Raw genomic sequence first — 27,048 nt, 5'->3', positions numbered from 1 at the left:
TTTAATCGTTCCTTAGACATCAGAGCCCTTAGGCTACAGGCCATGCTTAATTAATATTATGTGTGACAGGAGCTCTTGGCTGGTGTCTTGTTATTCAACATTGTTTTATGTTGTCTTTGCGCTTTTGTGTGTGGTTACATACATAATAGTTGTGGGTATGTAGGTGTTGGGGGGTTTGTGTCCATGACATGCATGTGAAGGTTAAAGGTCAACAGTAAGGTAAATGTCTTTCTCGATTGCCCTCTACTTTATTTTTTGAGGCAGTCTTCTGTTGGACATAGATCCAGTCGATTTGCTTACGCCGACTCACCAAGGAGCTCTGGGAGCCTCCTGTGCCTGACTCCTCACCTCTTAATGCTGGTTACAGATGTGGCTTTTTGTTTTAATACTGGGGATTTGAACTCAGTTCCTTAAGCTTGCATGGCAGGCACTTTACCAACAGAGCCATTTCCCCAACCCATTAGTCAGTACAGAGCGATGAAGGAAGCCTGTTGTCCTGGCAGCTCATCTCCAGGGCAATCTACATAAGCACGATGGAGAGAATCCAGACTAAGCACCTATTTTGATGTCACTTATAATTCTATTATAATATTTTAAAAAAGATAAAGTCAGTGTATCTAAGTGAAAGTTGATAATTTGCTCCATTTAAAGGATGTTACCCATCTCTTTTTGAGCTCCTGGACACAGGTAAACAGAAGGGAACATTAGTTGCAAAGCCACCCAGAACTGACATAGAAAAACATATTCAGCTGGGTGATAGTGGGGCACACCTTTAATCCTGGAGCTTAGGAGGCAGAAGCAAGCAGGTCTCTGAGTTCAAGGCCAGCCTGCGCTACAGAGTGAGTCCCAAGACAGCCAGGGCTACATAGAGAGACCCTGTCAAAAAAAAAAAAAAAAAAAAAAAGAATAAAACAAGGACCATACTCTCATTTCTTCCTTCCCGAAGGAGGCCATGGTGCAGTACGAACAGTACGAGCAGGAAATGAAGCATCTTCAGCAGCTGATAGAAGAGGCTCACAGGGAGATCGAGGACAAACCCGTGGCCACCAGTAACATCCAGGAGCTACAGGCACAGATTGCTCGGCACGAGGTGAGGCCAAAGGGCAGGTAGAGCAAGACTGGGCACTGAAAACCGGTTTCATGTAGGGCAGCAGTGGTCAACGCTGCTAATGCTGTGACCCTTTCACACAGTTCCTCGTGGGGTGGGAATGCCCAGCCATAAAATAATTTTTGCTACTATTTCACAACTGTAATTTTGCTAGCATTATAAATTGTAATTTAAGTATCTGTGTTTTGGGGGTGGTCTTAGGTGAGGCCTGTAAAAGGTTCTTTGGGCTGGCAAAGGCGTTGAGAGGGTGAGAACCACTGATTTTTGGTGGAAGAGGAGATTCCCCAGCCCTGGGGGAGGGGGATCTACTCAATTCTGGTACAGCCACTTTAGCTGTTTCTGCATTTTAGAAGGTGATTTTTTGCTGACTCAGGTATTCCCCTGTATTCTGCAGCCTTTATGTCTCACTAAGTGCTCCATGTGCAAACAGATCAACGCACTGAGCAGTCCAACTCTTGATTTTAAAGCCTTGTGAGAAACAACCAAGTTCAACGCTTTGCTGTTTTGTCAGCCTTCTCACAAAGGGCGGCTTCGTATTAAAGGGAGAGTCATCTCCCCGTCTCCAGGGCCCAGGCTCTTTCACTAAGATCAAGAACCATCTGGGGTCCCGCCCATCAAAGGTGTCTCCTTCTCTTTTTGGCAGCACAATGACCTTGACCCCCGACAGTCCCTGCATATTCTTGATCTCAGGTCTCACAGCTCCAGAGTGGCAAGGCCCAGTGGCATTCAGCAGAGAATTTCCTGTCCTGGCCTGTCATTATCTATCAGGTCAATTCACTCTCCTCGGGGGTCCACTCCTTTCCGTGGGTGACTCTGGACAGCTAGCTTACTCCTTTTATTCCATGGACAGGCATCTAATTTTGCTTTCTATCTGATATTTTACTTTTATCCTAAGCCCAATCTTTCTGGTCCCAATGTAGTAGCAAGTTTCTCAAAGACTGAAATGTTCCCTTGAAGCGTGGAACATGTTATGAACATTTTTTGACACAGTATAACCATCAAAGTACATTTCTAACGTTTACAAAATCAGTATTCTGTTTACATTCACTTCTACAACTACAGACCATATCTGCTAGATATTTCTCTTATGAACTAGTAACAAATAGCACCAGTTTTTGAAATCAATGTCTACATAGTATATGTTGTCATATATTATTCCTGTTTTATAAAATCCAAAACACTGTCTTCATAACTCTTTTATTATGACCCAATAGTTTTATAACTTGCCTAGAATAATGTAAGCTTATGTTTTACAAATAAATTTTAAAATTTACATCTCTCTTGTTCAACCCCATGAGGATTTGGGGGTGGGAGGTGCAAGCTCTTATTATGTAGCCCAGGCTAGCCTCAAACCCCCAATTCTTCTGTCTCGGCCTTCCAGTGGCTGGGGTTACATGTGAATGCCCTCAAAACCAACCTATAATATGCATTAAAAGAAAGAAAAATGGCTGAAGAGATGGCTTAGAGGTTAAGAGCACTGGCTGCTCTTCCAAAGGTCCTGAATTCAATTCCCAGCAGCTACACGATGGCTCACAACCATCTATAATGTGGTCTGGTGCCATCTTCTGGCCTGCAGATGTTATATGCAGACAGAACACTATATACATAATTAATAAATAGATAAATATTTTTTAAAAAAGAAAGGAAGACTAATAAAACAGCTACTTTAAAAGTTGCCCCTTGAGCTCTCAAATATAGTGGTGGTTAATTCAGTATTTGGAGTTGAAATTTTGATGACACTGCATCCCCCACCCCCATGGAACAGAGACTGTGGGTGACATCATCATAAAAAGAGGAAGGAAGCTCAACACCAGGCTTCAGGGCCACCTCTTTGCAGAGTCACTAGGAGACTCAGTGACCTGCCTCATCCTGTCACAGGTTTCCCTTGTAGTCTCCTTGTTGACATTTGTCAGCTTCACCCTGTGGCTTAGAAGATGTTTCATATAAATAATTGTACAGACACACATGAAGGTCATTGTGCAGAAAAGACAAACACAGGAAGGGAAGTGCCGGCTGGCCAGAGAAAGCCTGAGTGCTAATGACATAAAAATTGGGATGTGCGTTGTTTCCTGTATTTTCTGACTAATTTTTATTGAGTTTCAGTTTCAAGGAGAGTATGATACAGTTATAATCACACTCTTAAGGTGCGATTATTTTATATTTTGAAAAATTTCAAAAGGCACATTCTACTTGAAAAAAATAAAACCAAACCCCCAGCTACTTTGAAGCCATTGGAAAGGACACCCTGGCTTCTTAGCTCTCCACATGAGGACAGGAGGCAGCCCCTGAGGGTCGCATTCTTTGGAGGGGACGTTGGCCCTGACATACTCACTCTTATAATCATTTGTAGAAATGTCTAGCCCAAATCAAAGTGTGCATGGATATATTCTTTTCTGAGAAGGAATAACTCATTAACCCCACCGGGTTCTACCTTAGCCAGTGGATTTGCCTTAGTCAGGACAGGCAGGCAGCGTTCACAGGAGGAAGCCCTGCTGCCAAGCAGGCTGACCATGCAGTGTAGATTCTGATAAGCCATGTACCTCAAAGTCTCGGCAGCAGTAATAACAAAGGCCACCAGATGACTCTTCTACGTGCTAAAGTTAAGATTGTTAAGATTGTTACCTTGCATGTCCCCTGGATGGGGAGGCCTGGTGGCACTCAGAAGAAGGATAGCAAGTTACCAAGAAGAGACTCAATAATCTTAGAGCATACATAGGGGGAAGAAGTCTCCCTCAATCACAGACATAGGGGAGGGGAGAAGGGGGGAAGTGGGAGGGAGGGAGGAATGGGAGGAAACAGGGGAAGGGCTAACAATCAAGATGTAATATGAATAAATTAATTAAAAAAAAAAAAAAAAAAAAAAGATTGTTACCTTGGAAAGGGGGACTTCCTGACAGCATGGGCTTGCTTATACAGGGCACAGCAGTGGGCCCATCACCTGCCTGTGTCCACAAGGTGCGCAAAGCCTAAGCCTAACTCTGAGATTCCTGAGCTTTGCTTCTAGAGGAAAGGCATCTTAAAAAAACAAAAACAAAAACAAAAACAAAACAAACAAACAAAAAAAAAAAACAAGCAAGCCAGGGGCAGTGGTGCACACCTGTAATCCCAGCACTCAGGGAGGCAGAGGCAGATAGATTTCTGTGAGTACAAGGCCAGCCTGGGCTATAAAGCTGTCAATGACAGCCAAGGCTACACAGAGAAACCCTGTCTCAGAAAAACCAACCAACCAACCAAACAAACAAAGCCCTTATATTTAATTAGTACTTTTAGCCACAGGAGTGAAAATTAGACTTCTGTTTTTTGTTTGTTTTTCCTGCTTATTTTTAAATTCCTACAGTGAATTACTCCCTAGATGACAAGCTACTGGCTAGATTCTGCTAGACTGCCCCCCCCCCCCAGCCCTTTGTTCACACTCAGGTGGAAGGGGAGGGCAGAAACAAACTAATCCACGGCTTGGTGCATATGTAGTGTAATATTTATCTTTTTTAATTATTTTGATATTTGTACCAATGAAGACCAGGGAGGCATGAACCAAGGTGAACCTGCTAGTTAAGTGAGGTAATTTTATCTTCGCCCCTCCCACAGACAGTTTCTCCTGTAGTCCTGGCTGTCCTGGACTCACGGAGATCCCCCTGCCTCTGTGAATGTTGGGATTCTAGGTGTGCACCACCACGCCCAGCAATTTATCTTAACTAGATACAAAATACATATTTACAAGCTTGATTCTACAATTAAGCTGCTAGCTCCTTAGAAATATTTTATCTGACCCAGCACTCAGGAGGCAGAGGCAGGAAGATCTCTGTGAGACCAGGCTGGCCACAAACTCACAACAATCCGCCTGCCTCTGCCTCCCTGAGTGCTGGGGATTAAAGGCGTGTGCCACCACACCCGGCCTAGCTTTCTTTTCTAGAATGTGGTTCTACCTGGGTCTTGCCAGCTGCCTCTCTGTTGTTCCTGCAAGCCCAGAGAGAAAAATCCCTATCTCTTACCCCAAGCCCTTCTACAAGGGCTCTTCCAAGCCAGAGAGAGAGAGAGAGAGAGAGAGAGAGCTCTCAACGTCCAATTGCTATACTTCTCCTCTACACCCTTGGCGGCTGAACTATGTCACCATCATGGGGGTGGGGGTGGGAGTGTTGATTTCCAAGCCAAGTCAATAGCTCCCCCACACATAGAGCTAAGGCCTCATGAGCTCGCCCAACCCGTTTGTCTTAAAATAGGCAGGAACTTTCCACTCTTTGGCATTCTTATCTATGGAGCCTGTCAGAAGCACACCCAAGCTGCCTCTCTTCAGGCCACACCTAACGGCATCTGACATCCATTTAAGCTCTGTGTGTGTGTGTGTGTGTGTGTGTGTGTGTGTGTGTGTGTGTGTAGCCGTGACTGTCCAGGACTCACTCTGTAGACCAGACTGGCCTTGCACTCACAGAAATCCACCTGCCTCCTGAGTACTGGCATTAAAGGTGTGCATCACCACCTATTTGAGGTAGGCCCATTTAAGCTTTTATATTTTCCAAACAATTAAGTTTTCATGTACAATAATCAAATGTTCTGAAACAATGTTGTGTGTGTGTATGTACTATCTTTTAAAAATGTTAATTTTAGCCTGTTATGGTCATGCATGCACTAGGGCTAAAACAGGAAGATTGTGAGTTTAAGACCAGATAAATGTACATAACAAGTCACTTATCTTTCAAAACAAACAAACAAAAAAGCAACCCCCCCTTCCTTATACCCCTCAAAAAGGAAAATAAAAACAAAGACTTTGATGTTCAGTGTCTTGACTCAAAGGGAATAAGCAATAGATTACTCTTGTGCCAACTACGAATGATCCTGGCCGAGGTACATGGGTTCAGACGGCCTTCCTGTCACATGGTACCGCGAGGAAATGTCTTCGTGATGTTATTATAGCTATAGAACACAAAGAACAAAACAACAGTCCTAGATCAAGACATTTTTCAAGTGCCTTAGGGGGAAGCTTGGGTAGGTGGCTCACAGAAAAGACAGGAAACCTCTCCTATAGGTTTCAGATACATTTTGAGAACTTAATACCTCCCCAAAGGATTTACCTAACTGTGAGGTCAGGTCAGACAGAGGTGGGTAATGGATACGTGTCAAGGGTACTAAACACAGTCTGTGATAATTTTCCCCCGATCCTGCAATAGTCCTGAAGTTCTAATCAACCAGCCTGGTGGCGTCTTTAGGACAGATGCAACTTTTATTCTAGGACCTTGATTCCCAGTCACAGAAAATGTTCTGTACAAAGAGCAAAGGCCAGCTTCTCAGGCTAAGGGGCAGGAAAGAAGGGCAGGTCTGCATTTCCTAGTACTATTTCAGTACATATATTTTCAATCTGTTAAAATATTACTTTAATATCTTGTAGTGTTTTTTATGCAAGCAAGGAAGTATAGTTGTAGCATTTAGATTCACAACACTCCTGGAACTGAGCTGTAGTTAATCCTTTTAGGAGCCGTGTGCTGCCCATAGGACAGTTGCAAAAAGTTCTGTTATGTCTCAAAAAAAAAAAAAAACCCCGCTTTTTCAATATCAAAATGAACCTAGAAGACGTTAATTTGCACTCCTTGAACTATGAGAAACACTTGAGGTGTGATATGTCTGCTGAAAGAACACTGGCGGAAAACACAGTGTACTGGGGAGGTCAGCTGGCGCTCAAATTAAGATATCAAGACTATAATTTCAGGGATCATTCCTATAGTTTGTCACGAATTAAGGTATCATAGATTTCATACGTAATATTCAGATTTTCTATTTAAAACAAACAAACAGCAACAACAAAACCAGCTGCATCATCACAGAAGCCAGCAAGCAGTTTACTTTGTGACCCTGTCTTACTAAGTGACTGCCACCTTTTGGATGTAGTTAGTATAAGAGCTGAGCATTGCTTTTTTTTTTTTTGGTTTTAGTCATCACATGACCTAATTTCCATGGCATGAACCATCTGGTAAATTTCAGAGGCTTCAGGTATTTTGGAGAAATTCGCCATCTCCTCATGCTGCAAGTTCATGATAGCATACAGGTCAACTGTCAGGGCTTAAAGCCCATTTGCACACCCCATTTTCCCAGTGCAAGCTTAGCGGGGGCGAACTGCCTGGGATTGGGCAGGGCTGCGCTGTGGTCTGGCTGGGCTGGGCTGGAGGTGCGGCAGCCGGCAGCTGCAGACCGCCTCTGCGCGTCTCAGGGCTCGGCTCCGCCTCCCATTGGCTCCGGAGCTGCAGGAAGATGAACGCCACTACTGTTTCCTTCTGATGCTGCGCTGACACACAGGGGAAAATGTTTCCTCAGGAGCTGGCACAGAAAATCAAGGGCTACCAGGAGCAGATCGCCTCTTTGAATTCCAAATGCAAGATGTTGACGATGAAAGCCAAGCACGCCACTATGCTGTTGACCGTGACAGAGGTCGATGGGCTGGCGGAAGGGACCGAGGACCTGGATCGCGAGCTCCTCCCCACGCCTTCGGCCCACCCCTCCGTGGTCATGGTAAGGATCAACTCTGTTCTGGCAGCTGGCTTCGCTTTGGGGACTGGTGGCCCAGGAGCCATAGCCACGCTTCTCTAGAGACTCGCTTTAGAGCGTGTTGAGTCTGATTTAGGAGCCCTTTCCTTCATTAGCAGTGACTGCCCCTGGGCCAGCGCTGATCTTTAACCCTGTAAACAGTGGCAGTTGGGACTGTTTAATATTAGATTTGGAGTCTAAGATCCGCCCTTTCATTCATGAGCAATTTTGCAATAACACTGACCCACTTCGTGCTTTATTTTGAAACTAATTCCTTTATACCACAGGGCTGTGAGAGAGTCATGACACATATATTTAACTGTTTTCCAAGCTGAATGTATATAAGCATGTACCTATACATGCATAGTAAAAAGAAAGAAGAAAGGCTTTTATGAGAAAAATAAGGACGCTGAGAATTCAAAGCGTAGTTTTGGATCAAAAGAAAGAGATTCTATTTAATCTCCCTCTGGCACCATTATTTCCCCCATACATTTTGCAATTTAAAATACACTGAGCGTTTTGGTAAGCACAGTGCCTTCTGGTGATGTCTATTTTCCTCACCTATGCCATGCCTCAGGTAATACTTAATCCAGCTCAAACCCATGCGTAAATCAGTGGTTCTCAACCTTCCTCATGCTGGACCCTTCAATACAGTTCATTTTGGGGCGACTCACCCCCCCCCAACCACAAGATTATTTTGTTACTACTTCAGAACTGTGATTTTGTTACAGTGACAAATCTAACATGTGATCCTTGTCACGACCCTCAGGTCGAGAGCCACTGTTTAGAGGCCTTTATCTCCCTGGACATTTGGAACCTGAGATGTCCCAGAAGACCGAGTTTTGTCTCATAGACTCTTTTCCTTGTTTGAGTCACAATCTTTCTACTTATTTTATAAAGACACAAGTGCACTGAATAAAAAGAGACATTTTTAACCAACAGCAGAACTTTCGGGTGGGGTACGCTGCCATGGATCTGTCTGTTTAGAAGTAGCGTTAACACCATATTCACTCAAAGGTCATACTTGTAAATACTAACCCAGAGTTAATATGTAAATTAGTCATTTCAACCTTGGCTGGATACTGGCCCCCGTCCTGAGGTGTGTCTGTTGAGGTTTTGTGCTAATACAGCTAACTGCTTTTTATGGCCTCTGGGCTACGTTTCTTGTGGCAGATGACTGCAGGTCGCTGTCACACTTTGTTGTCACCTGTCACTGAAGAGTCTGGGGAGGAGGGAACCAACAGTGAGATTTCCTCTCCACCTGCCTGTCGCTCCCCATCACCTGTGGCTAACACAGAAGCATCTGTTAACCAGGTACCTCGCCTCTCATTTCTCTCACTGTGAGCACTAGGCGCATGCTGTACTACACGTTCCATCCTCATCTGTCTGTGGGCGTTACCTCAGGCTTCACTGAATTTGGATCCAGGGGTACATCACTGAATGCTATGGTTACATTTGTTATGATTGTGACATAAGATAGCTGGTGGCCTCATATGTTGCTACCTCTTCTGAGTTACTGACAGTGAGATGAGCAAAAATTAGTTGATGAAAGTTATGGCCCAATATAAACAAATTCTTTCGTGCAAATTAAAGCTGAAAGAAGGTCCCTTTAAGGCCCCAATGGCTTCTGAAAGCAATCACAGGTATGCGGTACTGTACCTCAACAGAGGACACAATGGTGTGATTCTGTGGCTCAGTTAACATGCACTGAGCACAGTGTTAACATTAACCAGGCTTTCTTAAAATGGAAAAACTTGCATTCACATTAGACTTTTATTTTTCAAAAGATGCAGATGTACCTCGTTACGAGCTTCATATTGACATACCTTATACTATATATATCGTATTCCAGGTTATGTGTCAAAACATTTAACGATACATAATCAACAGAAGCAAAATACTCTTTTAAAAAAAAACCAAAACTTCTAATGCATGATAAGCAGTACTGTATTTTTAGCCAAAACAATTTTTGACAGATTTTAATGATGTTCCTAAGAAGTTATGTAACTGCTCCAGAGCTGAAATAATATTGTGAGGAGGCACTAATTAGAGCAAGCGTATTGTAGGCTGCACTGTAAATCTACCATATCACTTTTATTTTAAAGCCAAAAGGTTGAACAAAGAGAATAACTACCCAAAGGAAAAAGGGGAATAACATCGCTGAGGCCTTTGGATAATGTAGGAGTCTGTTGGTAGACATCAGTAGAGTTCTAGGAAAGTTCTTAATTTGTCTATTCATCAGACACATTCTTAGCTGGGTATGGTGGCTCACACCTGTGATCCTAGCATTTAGGAGGCTGAGCTAAGATTACCATGAGTTCAAAGCCAACTCAACCTGCATCTTGAGTTTCCCTCCAGCTTGGGTTATAGAGTTAAAAAAAAATATCAAAACTAACCAATCAAATAAAAACAAAACACCTCTGAGTATGACCAGCCCAAGACCTTCTTCTGCCTTACACTGAGAGCAGAAAGGTGGACAGGAACTAAATAATGACAAGAGGAAATTAACAAAAACAGAGGAAAAAAAAAGGAGATGTTCAGTGCTCCCTGGAAGTTTTAGGAAGCTGTTTCCCAAGTTCTGAATTAAAAATATGAATTACTCATCCTTTGGTGATGCGTTCTTTCCTGTGGTTCAGATGTTACTAAAGTCAGAGAAATGGACTGTAGTCAGCTGATTGTATATTGAAAGGATTACATATTATTCTTAAATTTTTCAAGTAGAACAATTAACACTGATCTTGAGACTGTGTGCTGTCAAGTATATGCCTTTTAAAAAAAATATTGTCTGTTTCTGTGCTACATCTTGGAAAACAATTTGGGTGTACATGTGAGTATTCCAGTCTGTTATGACAACACACATGCACATTTTTCTTGACATCACTCATAATCACTTCTTAAACTGTGCTAGGTTAGGCTTCTTGTGTCTTAGTTTTAACAAGTCCCTTGAGCATGAGGAGATGTCAACTAATTCATATTGTTAGGCAAACCTGCAGACAGGGAATCCTGTTAGTAGAAGTGACCTGACTTGGGCTGAGACTGACAGCTTGACTTGGGGGATGCTATGAAACGGCCGGCGGATGCTTAGCCTTGTCTAATCAAATGAATCCAAAGACTCCATCAATTGGCCATGTGTTCCACATGCACAGTGTAAATCAGATCACAACCAGAAATGATGACCGCTTGGTCAACAACGCACTAGATTCCAGAACTGGCTTTGAGGGTTGAGGAGCCTCTGGAGTCTCTGTCTTTCAGCTTCAGCTCCCAGTGCTGTACGGAACGTACACAGCCATTGAAGGAGGAGCCCAACATAGCTGCTTCATAGCATCACACCCAGGGCAGGCTCTGTGCTTGCTCTTTCTGTAAGTAGATCTCTGTTACATAACAAACAGATTCCCCCCTTCATAGTCCGTGTGTTCCCTCCGCCGCTGACGGTGAGAGAGGAGAAGCAAGGAGGCGTCCTCAGAACTCGCTGCAGCCTCCGCCACCCCCTTAGACACAAGCCACAGTCTGGATTCCACAGAAGACTTGAGACAAATATTGTCACATCATTGGCCTCCAGGTCAGAAGTTTCATGAGATCACAGCCCTCCAGTGTCCAAGCTGACTGACTGTCCCTGGGAAGTTCCTCAGCTTCTCATGAACAAATGGAAATTGATATCAACACAAAATTATGAACATTGCAAGAGATTTTTTTGTTGTTATTGTTCTGTTTTGCTTTTTTGTTTTTCGAGACAGGGTTTCTCTATGTAGCCTTGGCTGTCCTTGTAGACCAGGCTGGCCTGAAACTCACAGTGATCCACCTGCCTCTGCCTCCCGAGTGCTGGGATTTACATGAGCTGTTTAACCAGTACTTTTAAGATTAGGAAAATGTGGACCGAAATGTAGACAGATACGTCTAGATTTATGCCCTTGAGCATCTTCACCTTAGACACATGGGCACTGAGACAGATATTTTTTAATTGAGATTCCTCATTCTGCCAAGTATTGATGATAGTAGTTACTTACTTATAGGACTACCTAGTGATTTACTCATTGATTTCAGGTAGTTCTTCTACTCAAAGCCAAGTTACTCATATGTAAAAGATGATGAGCTTCCGACTCTTTCTGAGAAGCCAGTTGTCATGTAGGCATGAGCCATATACACATAGAGCCAAAAAATTTTGTTTTGGTAACAAATTGTATTCTAGCATTTTTTGGGGGGGGGAAGATATTCTTCATTTATAATAGGGTATATAACTAAGAATTTTTATGATATTTAGAGCCAGGCTTTGTATTTTCAACTTGGCGGCAGTACTAGTGTCTTAGTGCCCCCCTCCCCACTTAGCCTGCATTCTAAGACTCCTGCTGAGACTCAGTCTGTAGATGAAAGCACACATACTGTTTTTTTTCCTGCATATACACACCTACCATGGTATGAGGGAAGTAAGGAATTACCAGCAATAAGAAAGGACACTTGTATCAGTGTAAACGTACACTTTTTATGAAGTGCTCCTTATGGGATTCCCCATTTGAAGTTTCAAGGCTGTGGTTGACTGTGGCATGCATTGATAAAGGTGACTGCTGTATCACTTCCCATTCCTATAAAGTGAATTTAGGGCCAAGATTCCTTACACATGGCCCCCCTGCAAGCTATTTGCTGAACACACAGAACATGCTCAGAATGTAAAAGGCCTCAGGCATGATGACAGTCATTAAGGAGCTCACAAGTTTGTGAGCAAAGGGACGATGGGGCTAGAGCGTCACAAGTGGCCTGTTAAAGGGGGGCATAGTGTAACGGGAGGGGGCCACAGAGGCAGCAGCCAAGCCAGGCGGCTTCAGATCTGCATCAGACCTGGCCCATTAGTTGTTAGGGAAGGAAGCATCACCAGGTATGTGGGGGATGCTGGGGTCATGGAGCTGAAGTGTTCTCAGGTCAAAGGGACCCCACGTGGGAAACTGGAAACAGAACACAAGCCATCGGGTGCAACTACAAAGTTTCAGTACAGCTTGAAACACTAAGATTGGGAGGGGATGTGGGAGCCACGCCGTGAAGGACTGTATACATGAATTTATGGCACATGAACTTATTAGGACTTTATCCAGAAGATGGCAGTGAATCACCGAAGTAATTTAACCAGCAGCTATGTACAGATCCTAGTTAGAACAGGCCATTCTAGCTCAGTGGACAGAGTAGGAGTGTGTGTGTGTGAGTGTGTGTGTGTGTGTGTGAGTGTGTGTGTGAGTGTGTATGTGAGAGTGTGTGTGTGAGAGTGTGTGTGTGAGTGTGTGTGTGTGTATATGAGTGTGTGTGTGAGAGTGTGTGTGTGAGTGTGTGTGTGTGTGAGAGTGTGTGTGTGTGTGAGTGTGTGTGTGAGAGTGTGTGTGTGTGTGAGTGTGTGTGTCTGTGTGTGTGTGCGCGCGCGCGTGTCGGGGGGGGTGGTATTAGTTACCTACTTGTTGCTGGGATAAAATTCATCAACAAAGCAACGTTGGGGAGAGGTGGCTGGTCACATCACATCTGGATTCAGGGATCACAGAGAAAACAAAAAGTGGTGCTGACTATAAAGCATGTTCTGTATGTGTGTGTTATGGACATGTGCGTTGTGTGCACTAATTGTATGTGTGTTGCGTGTGTTTTCTATGTGTGTGCATTTTATGTGTGACACCCATGTACAAATGCACTCTGGGAAGTTAGTTTGGCCTGATCAAGCCTGTGGGCAGGAAGAGGAGTGAGGAGGAGCGCGCACCCCTGTGCTGTGTCATCAGTGAGTGCTAGAGACTTAGCTGGAATGAGGAGGAGCACGCACCCCTGTGCTGTGTCATCAGTAAATGCTAGAGACTTAGCCAGGAGCTTCAGCAACCATAGCAGGATGGGTAGGAGGCGGCATTCGCTCCCAGTGTTGAGCCAGTGCATGGAATGGGTATCATTTGTTCCAGTTACTAAGCATCAGAGGAAAATTCAGCTACAGTCTCAAGCATGCCACCCCCAATCTGAGACAATTCTGCTGTCTTACCCTCCTTCTGGCCCGTGACAGGCCACCCCACCCCACCCCCACCCCAGACATCAGATTACTTCCCTCTGTTATGTTTTCCAATGTGGCTGCAACTTTTCTCCGAAGATTTTCCACAATTCGTGATTATCAGCAAGGCTCGGTGTTTTAAATTGCCATAATTACCTCCAGTAGCACAGCTGCAAATGCAGTGCGATTTAAGATAGCAACTGACAGAATACCCAACATTGCTCCAAGCTTAAGGTTCAAAGAAAGCACACAGAAACCATTGAACACACCGGGACTGCTCAGCAAGCATTTCGCTCCCCCACATCTATGTAAAAGCCAGGCATGGTGACACACATCTGTCATGCTAGTACCAGGGAGGCAGAGATGATGGTGCAATGGCTGGCCAGCCTGTCTGCATCAGTGGGCTTCAGGCTCAGTGACAGACTCTGTTTTGAAAATAAGGTAAAGGCTGATCAAAGAAGACACTCAAAATCAATCTCTGGCCTCTATGTGCAAGTTCACACATGCAAACACACACACACACGTACACATACCACACACATGCTATTGATAAAATAGAAAGCATATAATATATAAAATATAGATTATATAAGAATATAATTAGCAGCATCATAAACAAGAAATATATATGTATGTCCATAACAGACATAACACAAGAAACTAAAAAATAGTCAAAGTCATGAGTTTTCAACATCAACTTTGCTGAATTCTTATGTACTTCCAAGAAATCAAATAGATGGGTGTTTAGTTTTTGGTTTTTGGTTTACTTTTCAGTACAGGGTGTCTATGTGTAGCCCTGGCTATCCTGGAATTTGTTTTGTAGATCAGGTTGGCTCAGAACTAGCTGCCTCTGCCTCCTAAGTGCTGGGACTAAAGGCATGAACCACCACTACCCTGCATAGACTGATCTCTAAAAATTACTAGTTTCTGTGCTGGGCATGGTGGTGCACACCTTTAATTCCAGCACTTAGGCAGAGGCAGATGCATCTCTTTGAGTTCGAGGCCAGCCTGATCTACAAAACAAGTCCAGGAGAGCCAAGGCTGCACAGAGAAACCCTGTCTCAAAAAACCAAAATAAAATAAAATAAAGATTACTAGTTTCTTATATTTCTACCATTTAATATTTAAAATAATTATTTTTGATGAATAATGCACTTATGAATAGTGAAATATGGCCTCATTTGCAAAATTAATATCTTTAGATTGATTCTTTTTTGAGACAGTCTCCTATAGCCCAAGCTAGCTTCAAATTTGCTATGTAGCTGAGGGTAGCCTTGAACTCTCAATCCTCTGGCCTCTACCTAGACTTAGTCTTTAAAAAAAATAATCCTTTCAATAGTTGTTCAAAACTGTAACCGATGTTGTGAACTGCAGTTTGGGAACTAGATAGGGTAGATCTCATCCTTTTCAGTACAGACGTAGTAGTTAATTAGAGGTATATTAGCTAAATAAAGGTGCCCTAATTAATTAGCGATATACTGCTTAAATAGAGCTATACTGGTTAATTAGTGATGTATTGGTTATTTGAGCTGTGCCGGTTAACTAGAAGTGGACTGGTTAAACAGAGATGTGCTGGTTAAATAGAGGTGTACTAGTTAATTAGTAGTGTTAGTTAACTAGTTAAATAGAAATGTGCTGGTTAATTAGAGTTGTACTGGTTAAATAGAAGTAAGCCTGCTTAACAGAGGCTAGTGCTTGAATAGTTTGCATTACTATTTAACCAAATATAAAATAAGAAGGTATTCTGGTGATTTGAAATATTGATAAGGCTGATTTCTTTTCATATTGATGTGAATATTAAAGTGATTGTAAGACACTTTATTATTTTTTAATCTTTATTTTTAAATGTTATTTTCAAATGTCCTAGCCTGCTGAGTGTGTGGCACTCAAGAACAAATGTAAATCTTAAGCCTTTCCACAGTGATGAGGACAGTTTGCTAAGCGTGCTGAGCTTGCCTTTCCTTCCCACTCTGACACTGGGCTTTCCACCCAGGACATTGCCTACTACCAAGCTCTGTCTGCCGAGGGGCTGCAGACAGATGCTGCCAGGATTACCCCCACTGCCGCTGTGTCCCACGAGTTGTATGAGCCAGGACTGGAGCCCTCAGCAACTGCCAAGCTGGGTGACTTACAACGTTCCTGGGAAACCTTAAAAAATGTGGTAAGCCTTTCAAGCGTCAAATTGGTCAAGCTCGCTAGACACCCATCACTTTAGGTATTGTCTTATGAAATACCTGCAGAGTTACACATCTAGGACACAGTCAGATGCCCTTGGGTAAAGCTGTGAGGAAAGAAATGTCACAACCTGCAAGATAAGAAGTAGGAAGCCGTTGGTAAGATCCCCTTTCTCGTTCAGATCAGTGAGAAGCAGCGGACGCTCTACGAAGCCTTGGAACGCCAGCATAAGTACCAAGACTCTCTCCAGTCTGTCTCCACCAAAATGGAGGCCATGGAGATGAAGCTGAGCGAGAGCCTTCAGCCCGGCCGGAGTCCAGAAAGCCAGATGGCCGAGCACCAGGTAAAAATAGCAGACTCGATGACTTCAGCTTCCTGTGTGATGGGATCAGTGTGCACTGCAGTTGGCCTGTCAGGCTCCTGCTGAAGAGCAGAGGGGTAGCTCTTGTTATAGTGAACAAGAGTCCAAAGGCTGGGAGTTGCTGCCGCTCCTCCAGGGTGGGAACCAAGAAAGAAAGAGAAAGTCAGACCTGGATTCTAATTTTTTAAAGCTACATGTATTGGTGTGGCTTTGGGGTTCTTCTGACACAAAGTGTGTCTCCTTACCGTTGCCAGCTTGTTTTCATTTAGTCATGAGCTGTTGCTGTAAGAATAAAGTCTATCCCAGGTCCGCCTCACCTGGGTATGACCTCTAGGCACCAGTGAGGAGCTCTAAGTTTTCATCTTGTGTTGCTCTGACTCTGGTCTTTTTAAAAACCTTATATAAGTTACAGAAAGTGTCAGATCTATGTGAAGAAAAAGCTGACTCTGTACATTTAACTTAGCTGCTGTTAAAAATACATCAGCTCAAAATGTATGCTAAGATACACACATGGGAAGTGGGCGCTGCCAAGGAGGCTCACAGTGTAGAGTTCCCGGCCGAACATGGTCAGTACGCTAATGCACTTATGTGGTAAAGCTGAGGAGATGGAGACCTGTTGCCATCTGTGCACTGAGTCAGTGTGACATAGGAAAGTGCTGCCCAACCCTAACCAGGACTCAGGAGCAAGTGACAAGCCTACAAGAAGCAGAGGGGAGGAAAGGAGTCTCTAAATGTTAACTGAGCTATGGGTCTGGTATGGTGGGGCAGGTTGCTTTTGCACAGAATACAGGTTCAGTTCCTGGTACCTCCATGTGTAACTCTAGTGTCAGGGATCCGGCATGTTCTTATGACCTCTGTGTACACCAGCCACACAAGTGGTATATATATGCACACATATGTATATCTACATATATACACATATGAATAAATGAAATGAAAACAGTCATAATGAAGCATCACACATTAAAAAACTATAAAAGCCAGGTGTGTGGCCCATGCCAATATTTCTAGCAAGCAGGGAGTGAAGGTGCAGTCCAGAGCAACTAGGTCCATCTAGGGAGACCTGTCACCAAACAGAGCAGGAGCTGGTGAGGTGGCTCCGTGCCACCAAGTAGTTAAGAGCACTTTTGCTCTTCAAGAGAACTTGAGTTTGGCTCCCAGCACCCCTTCTGAGAGACTCATTGCTACCTAGATCTTTTGTTCTAGGAGTTCAGATGCTGTCTTCACCCACACACATGTGACATATGTGCACACAGAGACACATGTGCACATATATAAACAATAAAATATGAATCTTTTTATTTTCAAGACAGGGTTTCTCTGTGTAGCCTTGGTTGTCCTGAACTCACTCTGTAGACCAGGCTAGCCTCGAACTCACAGTAAGCTGCCTTCTTCTGCCTCCCTGAGTGCTGGGTTTATAGGCATGCATGACCACACCAAGCTTAAAATAGAAATCTTTTGTTGTTGATGTTGTTTTGCTTTGCTTTGTTCGAGACAGGGTTTCTCTGTGTAGCTCTGGCTGCCCTGAACTCACTTCGTAGACTAAGCTGGCCTTGAACTCACAGCGATCCCCCTGCCTCTGCCTCTCCAGTGCTGGGATTAAAGGCGTGCGCCACCATGTCAGGCCTAAAATTGTAAATCTTAAAAAGAGAACAAAACATCAATTTTAGTAGGAGAGAGATATAAAAGTACAGTGTGGTGATGGGGGTGCTTATCAGAGACAATGCAACTTATCACCTTTACAAATGAGGCTATAGGGTGGGGCCTGTAATTCATATGTACAGCCCTTATCCAGCATGCTCAAGGCTCCAAGTTTGATCTTCAGGATGGACACACACACACACACACACACACACACACACACACACACACACACACGTTCTATACTCCATCTGGAGTTCACTGTAACTTGGACTTTATGGCTTGTTCACATGGGCTGTCAAGTACAAGTGCTTTCTTTTGCAATATGTGGTCTTTCATTATATGATAAAAACACACACACTTCATCTACAGATGGCGTATTGAGAAATAGTGGTTTCAGGCTTTTGACACTTACAACTTCTTAGGGTAGATATTTAAATACACAGGATAGATCTATTTCAGAGCTTCTTTTGACAAAGTACTTTTTAGAGTTTCCCGTGGTCTGCCAGGCTCAGAGAGATGGCCATAAACTTCAGACTAGCCTTTGTCTTATTAGACCATAATGGTCGTGAGGTCCCTCTGGCACCCAGGTGACTTCTGCAATGCTCTTTTCCTCTGACCACCACCCACTTCCTCACTAGAGCACTGCTGCCCTCCCAACACTACTCTCCCATCTGAGGGGCCTCAGTGTCACAGTCCTTGCCTGATGGTCTCTATTTTCTTGCTGTTGATGTCACCTTGTTAGTGTATGAAGGCTCCCTGGTGCACCTGTTCTTCTCAGCGCTGCTGTTCCTTCTCTCCCGCTGTCTCTGCACTTGGGCTTCTCAGTACTAGGAGGGGGGAGTTTCTCTCCTTCTGAAAACAGTTCTTCGGGCCATCCTATGAAGGTCTACTTCCTTAAAAGAGTCCAAAGAGAATGTAGGGTGAGTTATCTAAGGGCTGTATCAGGGTAATTTGAGAATCATGCATATTGTTGAGAACCGGTCACCTAGGAGAAGGTTTTGATGGCTTTATTCTGTCTACTTTATGTAATCTGTACCTCTGTTGGAAGCTTATCATTCCTGTAGCCTAGTTAACCTAGACCACAGCTCACCTGGGACCCTTCAGTGGCCCTTTCAGGAGTGATACACTGCAAGAGAAAATGGTCACGATGCCCCATACCCTGGAGTTCCTCAAAGAACATACACATTAGCTCCAAGCAGCACCACCACATCCCTGGCCATCATCATTAATATGAAAATGTATGCTGTGCATAAAGCAAGTGTTGTCCAAGGTGTCATGGAGAAAACTAAAATTAGAACATTTATCATTTTAGATTTTTTTTGGTTATTTTTTCTTTAAGAATTTCATACATGAGTACAATGTATTTTGATCATCTCTACACACATTCATCCTCTGACTCCTCCCAGGTCCTCTTACCAGGTCTTTCAACATCAACTCATCTTTTCATAGCCCACTGAGTTTGGTCAGTGTTGTTTACATGTGAATGTAAGGCCACACATAGGAACATGAGCAACTTACCAGGCCTCACCTAACAAACAAACAAACAGGTTCTCCCTACCCTAGTAGCCTTCAGTGCCAAAGCTTCTCAGGCATGGGAGGGGAGGGTCTGGCTTGGTCATAAATTCATGAGTGCTGAGGACTCTGATGTGTCCAGTAGACACTGTTTCCTAACTGTGCTTTCTAACCTGGCTCTTTTTCTTGGTTTAGATGTCCCATTTGATTTAGATATACCATTCAGGACTGTTTAAAGTGACCACTCTGCAGTTAATAATTCTCTGAAATCTGAGCAGCTAATATTATACGGTTTTGCTAAGCATTAGGAATCAGAAAGACATGAGGTATGTACTCTTGCAATTGAGGTCACAGCTTTGTGTCCTTTGCTGTGGCCAGGGACAGTGTTTCCCATCACCACAGTGGGAAGACACAGCTGATTCAGTGATGTAAGTAAGCCAGACATCAGGGCTTATGTAGCTTATTAATGGTCTAATGGAAGGTGAGGAGACACAGAGAACGTGAATTCTGTACAATTCTGCATATACCCACAGTCAAGCATTTCCTTTCTGAGCGATCTTCGTTCACTCTTGGTGCCTGTGCTTAAGGTCTATAAATTCTGGGACAAAGATGCCTGCATGAAAAGCTAGTGCCAACACACTATCTAAATCTGTTCTTCAAGTCCATAACAGTCATTTGTTACAGAATCTCTGCTTCTAAATTCCTACTGAACAGTGATGAAAATGTCCAGTGTGCCTTTTACACCTGAAAATAATTGACAGCAGTGCTTTCAATTGTCACTTCCCGGAATGCTGTCAGATGGGTTATTTCTTGTTAACCTAATTTTTACAAGGTTCCTCTACACCAGTGATTCTTCTCAACCTGTGGGTTGCGAATCCACAGGGGTTGCATATCAGGTATCCTGCATATCAGATATGCACATTATGATTCATCACAGTAGCAAAATTAAGTGATGAAGCATCAACAAAAATAATTTTATGGTTGGGGGTCAGCACAACATATATATATATATATATACATACATGCATATATATATATACATACATGTATATATATATATATATATATATATATATATATATATATATAATATGAACACTGATCAAATCTGACCTCTCTTTCCCCCTTCTCCTTGCTCAGACCTTTCCTAGGTTCTAGTAATCTCCAACCACTTGGCTCACTCTGTGCCTCTCATTCCCATGCCCTCACAAGTCTGCAACCCAAAGAGGATTCCATCTCCCTCTGTTCAGTTTGTCTTGCTGGGGTCTAGCTGAAAGCCGTGAACTCTTCTCAGAATTATGAGACTGAAGGAAAATAAATATAAATATATATGTCTATATTTATCAATAAAGTTCACATAGCAAAATTAAAGCATTACAAGTCATTGACATTTAAAGCAATCGCGTCACAGCACCACCTCTATCTGTTTCTAAAATGTTTTCATCACTCCAAATAAAGCCTCCCTTTGAGCTTGGATGCTATGCCAGAAGTTGGAAGAGAGGACTGCCTCAGAAGGGCAGAGCCAAGGAACCAAACCACGCTTTTCCTTACTGAAGAAGATTCAGAGAAGGAGAGAGGTAGTTAGAAACAGAAGCCAGTAACAACTTCACATCCCTGATCAGCCAAATCCACTGATGTTAAGTGAGAAGTCAGGTTTTTCCCCTCTGGTTATTTCTTATATGATTCAGACATCAACTCTACTATGAATTAGAATTAGTTCACTTAGATGTAGTGACTGTCTCCTAGACCAACAGCCCAAATACTGGCTTTTCTAAGTAGATGATTTGAAAGCCTGCTGTAGAGAAGACAGAAATATTACTGTGAGCTATATATGAAAGGGGGTGAGCAGTAGATGAAGCGACATCTAGCCGGCACAGAGGGGAAGGAATGCGTCTGAGAACTGGAGGAATAGCGGGTGGGTAGGAGGGGGAACTGTGTGTACAGCTGTGGGAAGGAGGGGAGGGTGAGCGTGGTTCAAACTATAGCAAGAAGAGGAGACATAATGAGGCCAACTAATTATAGACGAGTCTAGAAAAGCTGAACTAATAATACAGGCGTTCTATTTGTTGACTCCAATGAATGATCACAAAATAATGGATGAAAATGCTTTAAGTGAACAATAAAGGGAGTCAGTCTAGAAAGCCAATGCAATCTCAAAAACCCATCACTCCCAAGGCTGGGCAAAGTGGCCTGCGCCTATAATGAAGCAGAGAATTGCACATTCAAAGCCACCTTGGCCTATGCACGGAGACTAAATCTTAGAAATAAACTCAAATAGTACAGTATGTTTTATATGGACTGACAAAAGTTACTGCAGGTATAGGAAAACTGTATCTCAAAAGAACAGGAGCTCTAGTTTGGTGCGGTGGTGAGGACATGTAACCCCCAAATTTGTCAGGCAGAAGCAGGAAAATAAGAGGTTCGAGGCCATCCTCTTACATAACAAATTAGAAACCTGCTCTGTGTAAGATCGTGTTTCAAAACAAACAAACAATTCCTTCCAGGGAAGGAAGAAGATAGCTAAGGTTGAAAAATATATCCTACCACTTAGAGCAGCGGTTCACACCCTTCCTAATGCTGCGACCCTCTTCATGCTGCCATGACCTCCAACATAAATTATTTTTGTTGTTCCTTCATAACGGCAGTTTTGCTACTGTTATCATAATGTAACTATCTAATACGCAATGCCCAAAGGGGTCTCTACCCACATTGAGAACCACTGCCTTCCAGAGCCTTAACAATGCTCTAAGGATGAAGAGAGTGTCCTTTGCACAGCAGTGGCCTTCCAGGAACAGTGGCCTTATAGAAAAAATTACACTGCAAAATATCTAGAGAGAGGAGAGGGCGGAGAAGGGAGGGGTAGTGATACCTTCATTTGTACCTGGATTATAATGGACCTAAGTATGAAATTAGCATTGATAAACAAAAACAAAACAAAACAAAAATGAACTCTTACGACGATATACTGATCAAAGTGCCACAGTTTTCCTTTTCTTTTGTTTTTTGTTAGTTTGTTTTTGTGTGACCTTGGCTTTCCTGAACTCACTTTGTAGACCAGGCTGGCCTCGAACTCACAGAGATCAGCCTGCCTCTGCCTCCAGAAGTGCTGAGATTGTAGGTGTGCACCACCAGGCCCAGAGAAGAGTTTCTTCTTAATTTCTGAGTGATCATATGCCAATACTTCGTAAAATTAAATAAAATTCTCTGAATGTGATGATGATGCCAGATTGCTGTAAAATCTCCTAACACATGTTCTATCTCATTAGAAACTTCTCTAGCCAGGTGTGGTGGCACATGCCTTTAGCCTCTGTGAGGTCGAGGCCAGCCTGGTCTACAAAGTGAGTCCAGGACAGTTAGGACACATAGAGAAACCCTGTCTTGAAAAACAAACAAACAAACAAACAAACAAACAAAAAACAAACCAAAAGAGAGAGACAGACAGACAGACACAGAGAGAAAGAGAGAGAGAGAGAGAGAGAGAGAGACAGAGACAGAGAGAGACAGAGAGAGAGAGAGAGAGAGAGAGAGAGAGAGAGAGAGAGAGCTCTCCAGAAGCTCTTGAGAGCTAACAGTATTCCATTAATTAACTAGGCTCCAGGAACATTCCTTTATCTTTTATTTATTTGTTCATTTTGATTTAGCCCTGGGGAACCCCGAGCTACATGCAATGCTCAGATGAGTCCTGCCACTGAGCCACCACATTCCTCACTCAGTCTTTCTTAAAGGGGATAAACCATAAAGCTCCAACTATTGAGGACAAACATTAGCTTGTAATCAAATTAAAAACTTCTGTTTTAGCTGGGCATGGTGGAACACGCCTTCAATCCCAGCAAGGGCAAGTGGATCTCTGTGAGTAAGAAGCAAGCTGAGGGCATCAGGGTCTATACACAGTGAGGTCCAGGACGGCTAGGGCTATACACTGGGGCCCCGTCTCAACAAAACAAAACAAATAAAAAAACAAAAAGCAAAACAGAACACTTTCTGATTATCAAAAGGCACCGTTAAAAACATCTTTTTTGTTGTTAGGGGAAAAACAATGGAGGAACAGACAGTCCCTATGAGGAAGAGCAGACACTGGTAATACACAGAACCAAACCAGACAGGCATCCGGCATCCGAAATGCTTGAAGAAGGCAAGACTCAGGTGGAGATCAAGCAAAGACACAGCAGCCACCACAGAGGGGGGTTTGGTCTTAAGCGTCACCAGGAAATTGCAAAACCAAGCTCCTTGGGCTTCTACTAGGAACCCAGGAGAAAGCTGGAAACTGAAACAGTCCAAAAGAGCAGTTTGCAGCGCAGTGTTAAACAAAGCTGAGTGAGCAGCTTTCGCCACAGGGCAAGAGTAAGTCTCAGTCCACACACAAAGCAGGTTACTGACAGACGTGGCAGGCCTAGGGCAGAACTGTTTCCATGTCATCGAGGTGGCTGGGAAGCCTGGAGGTAACCACAGGGAAGAAGTCCAAAGGGCCTTGTGGAGTTCTGGAAATGTGCTATTTCCTGGTCAGGACGGTGGCAGCATGGAGGTATACAGCTTCCTACTTCCTGTCTAGGATTATGGAGTGCCATTGAGGTAATGATCAGTTAAAATTCAGCTGGGTAGTTGGATGGGTGACAAAATTAGGGAAGAGAGGTAGGTTTTTTTCTTTGTTTTAATTTAATTATTTTAATTAATTTAATATTTTTAATTATTTCAATATTATTGACAGTGCACTCTATGGAGGTGCTATGCCTACTGTGGTGTCTGCAGTCTGTGGACGAGATATGTACTAATATAAGCAAAGGTGTTAGCACCATCCGTATTTCTCCACGGGGCCACAGTCCCCTTTCCTATCCTGCCTAGCTTTATAACATGCTGTCTAATTCCTAAATACGAATTTCCCTGTGAAGAAGACCTTGGTTGCAAAAACAAAAACTAGTTACAAGATAGATAGGTACAGATAGACAGACAGACAGATAGACAGACAGACAGACAGACACACACACACACACACACACACACGGGCGGATAGACAGACAGATGACCGAAAGAACTGAGGATGCACCATTAGTAGAGTGACTGCCTGGCGTGCACAAGGCCCTGGGTCCAATCCCAGCACGAAATGAATAGGCCATTGGTGGTGTGTGCCTGCAGCGTCAACACTGAAGAGTGGAGGCAGGAAGACCAGAGTTAAAGTCATCCTCAGCTATAAAGAGAGTTTGAGGGCAGCTTGGGCTACAAGAAACCCTGACTCAAAAACAAAAACAGGGTTGTGTGTAGTGCTACATACCTTTAATCCCAACACTAGGGCGGGAGGTATCTGTGAGTTCCAGGCCAGCCTGGTGTGTGTAGTGAGTTTTAGCCCATCCGAGGCTCTATAGTAAGACTTTATCTCAACAACAAACCAGACCAGAACGAAGGAGCGGAGAGTGAATTAGTCACTTCACAGTTATTCTCCTTTTAAGGGCGGAGCTGGGAGGTAGAATAGGGAAGGTGGCGTTCAGTTCAGTAGTTACTTTAAATGACTCTCTTGTTTAAGGAAAAAAGCCAGGAAAGCTCTGTTATCTTCTGAGCTAAACTAGGCAGTTTTGGGATTTGGAATTCAAGTCTTGGAATGGTGTTAAAAGCCTTGCTTTGTGTCGGGTGACACGGAGCTTTAGCATGGTGACTACTTCAGTTCGGGTTTTAATGTGGTGTTTATGGTCCAGTGAAGGAGCCTAATCCCAAAGGAGAGCGTTCTTTAATTGTTATTTAAAGATACACAATAAGATGGTGACGCCATTGAACTGCGCAAACTGAATGCAGAAGGTTGAGTTAGGGATATGTATGCCTTGGAGGTGGTCAACCTCAGAAAGCGTTTGCAACCATGGCCGAGGGCTCTGGAGGGAGCCACTGGCCTAGGAGCTAGCCCCGAAACACTGCGAGTTTTTGAGTTAGGTACACAAGGAAGAAAATGAACATGGACGTACTTGAAGATTCCTCTCCTATTGGAATGCCAATCAATGTAGTCAACACTGTTTAAGTTCGTAACACCTGTGCCAGTACTCAGCTGCACAGTGCCATTTTGATCGTTAATCTAGTAGCAGTCCTGGTGGCCGGCTCCACCAATGACACCCGAGCGCGTGTCCATCACTGATGTCAGTGCGTGTGTGTGTGCTGGCAAAGCCTGGGGTCCACAGTCAGTCTCCCCCACAGGCCCTGATGGACGAGGTGCAGATGCTGCAAGATGAGATCAGCGGGCTCCAGGAGTCCCTCGCAGAGGAGCTGGTGGCCGAGTCTCAGGAGTCCGACCCTGCGGAGCAGCTAGCCCTGCAGTCCACGCTCACCGTCCTGGCGGAGCGGATGTCCACCATCAGGATGAAAGCGGCCGGCAAGCGGCAGCTTTTGGAGGTAACTAGCTTTGGGCGGGCTACAGGTCCTGTTTCTGAGTCCTGCTTCAGGACCTGTCAGCAGTTCTGGGTGCTGATGCGCACTACGTGGGCGGTGTTTTGCTTCTGTTCCTGGTCCCTTTTTGATATCTATTTTTTAAGCCTTTATTCTCCCTCATTCCCTCCCTCTCCCCTCTCTCTCTTCTCTTCTCTCTCTCTCTCTCTCTCTCTCTCTCTCTCTCTCTCTCTCTCTCTCTGTCTTTCTCTTTCTATGTTTGATATCTTTGCCCTCATACCTCCATATTCTCACCTTTATTCCCATTGGTCCTCTTTATCCCCATAAAAAGTCTTGCTTCTATTTTCATGTCATATATATGCAAAATTTTACATATCTCTGTAAAGTATGGGAACAGCATATGAGAGAAAGCGTACAGTATTTGTCTTTTGGCAATAGGTGCAATGCACATCACGTAATTACCTTTGGTCATGTCAACTTTCCTTTAATGATGTCATTACATTGTTCTTTATGACTGTAAAAATTCTATCATGTACACATGCATACACACACACACACATACACACACAAACATGCTCCACATAACATTTTCCTTATCCATTCTCTGATGTTGGACACCTAGGCTCGCTCCATAGTCTGGCTGTTATGAGTGTTATAGACGCTGGGGTGACAGTATCCCTTATAGTTTCCCAGGCCTAAGAAGCTGGTATTGTGTTTGCACCAGGAGCTTGAGCACAGAACACAGGCTGTATCTATGAGTGTGCTCCACATGGGAGAAAGCTGGTACTTGCTCTACTAGCGCCCCGTGGACCAGAACAGTAGATTTGAGTGATGGTTTGCTGTGTTTAAATAAAAGCCTGCAATGAAAACCAGAACTGCTTCCATTAAGCAACGTCTGCCCATTCACTGCTAGCCAGGCTAAGCATCTGGAGTCACGGAAACACCTTGCACTTCTGTTGCCTGTTATTTGATAGGTAGATTTTGGCAATGATAATATAATGCTAAAAACCAGCTGTTCTTTTCTTTTTATAGTCTCTCTCATAATTGTTGTCCCTTGGCACATGTCGTGATTGTGTAGGTGTCTCTGCAGTTTGGTTTGCCCGCAGGCTTCGGACGGGCCCTGAGAGCACCTTGCTTCTTGTGTCTCTGTGTCATAATGTTCCCCATTATATTTCTTACACAAACTGAGTATTATTTTATTTATTACATATTTACAATGCCCCATCCCCCACCCCAACCCCGCCCCCGTGGAAGATGTAGACATGTTCTGATAACTAGCCACAAGATCAGCCAAATTGGGTGTCTATTCCATATTCTTCATAAACTTAAAATGCATTCTTCCTATTCTCTAGTCTCCATGTTAGGGTTTTAATGAAAGAA

At 43.6% G+C, this 27,048-nt stretch overlaps 1 protein-coding gene across 19 annotated transcripts in view; it reads left to right on the top strand.

Annotated features, from left to right (window-relative positions):
- The window catches only part of SYNE1 (spectrin repeat containing nuclear envelope protein 1), a 463,289-nt gene that overhangs the window by 296,146 nt on the left and 140,095 nt on the right, over positions 1-27,048 (top strand). For 17 of the 19 annotated variants that reach the window (XM_084774487.1, XM_084774489.1, XM_084774503.1 and 14 more), the window contains 6 exons: positions 947-1,090; positions 7,409-7,603; positions 8,792-8,932; positions 15,610-15,777; positions 15,973-16,134; positions 25,480-25,674. In XM_084774487.1, the coding sequence (XP_084630613.1) occupies positions 947-1,090; positions 7,409-7,603; positions 8,792-8,932; positions 15,610-15,777; positions 15,973-16,134; positions 25,480-25,674 (1,005 nt within the window). Of the gene's footprint in view, positions 1-946; positions 1,091-7,096; positions 7,604-8,791; positions 8,933-15,609; positions 15,778-15,972; positions 16,135-25,479; positions 25,675-27,048 lie in introns of those variants that run through there. The other 2 variants (XM_084774486.1, XM_084774493.1) reach the window with 2 other exon arrangements.

The sequence above is a fragment of the Acomys minous genome, assembly GCF_964271855.1.
Source record: "Acomys minous genome assembly, chromosome: 3".
Lineage (NCBI taxonomy): Eukaryota > Metazoa > Chordata > Mammalia > Rodentia > Muridae > Acomys > Acomys minous.
This window is presented reverse-complemented; position numbering and strand designations above follow the sequence as displayed.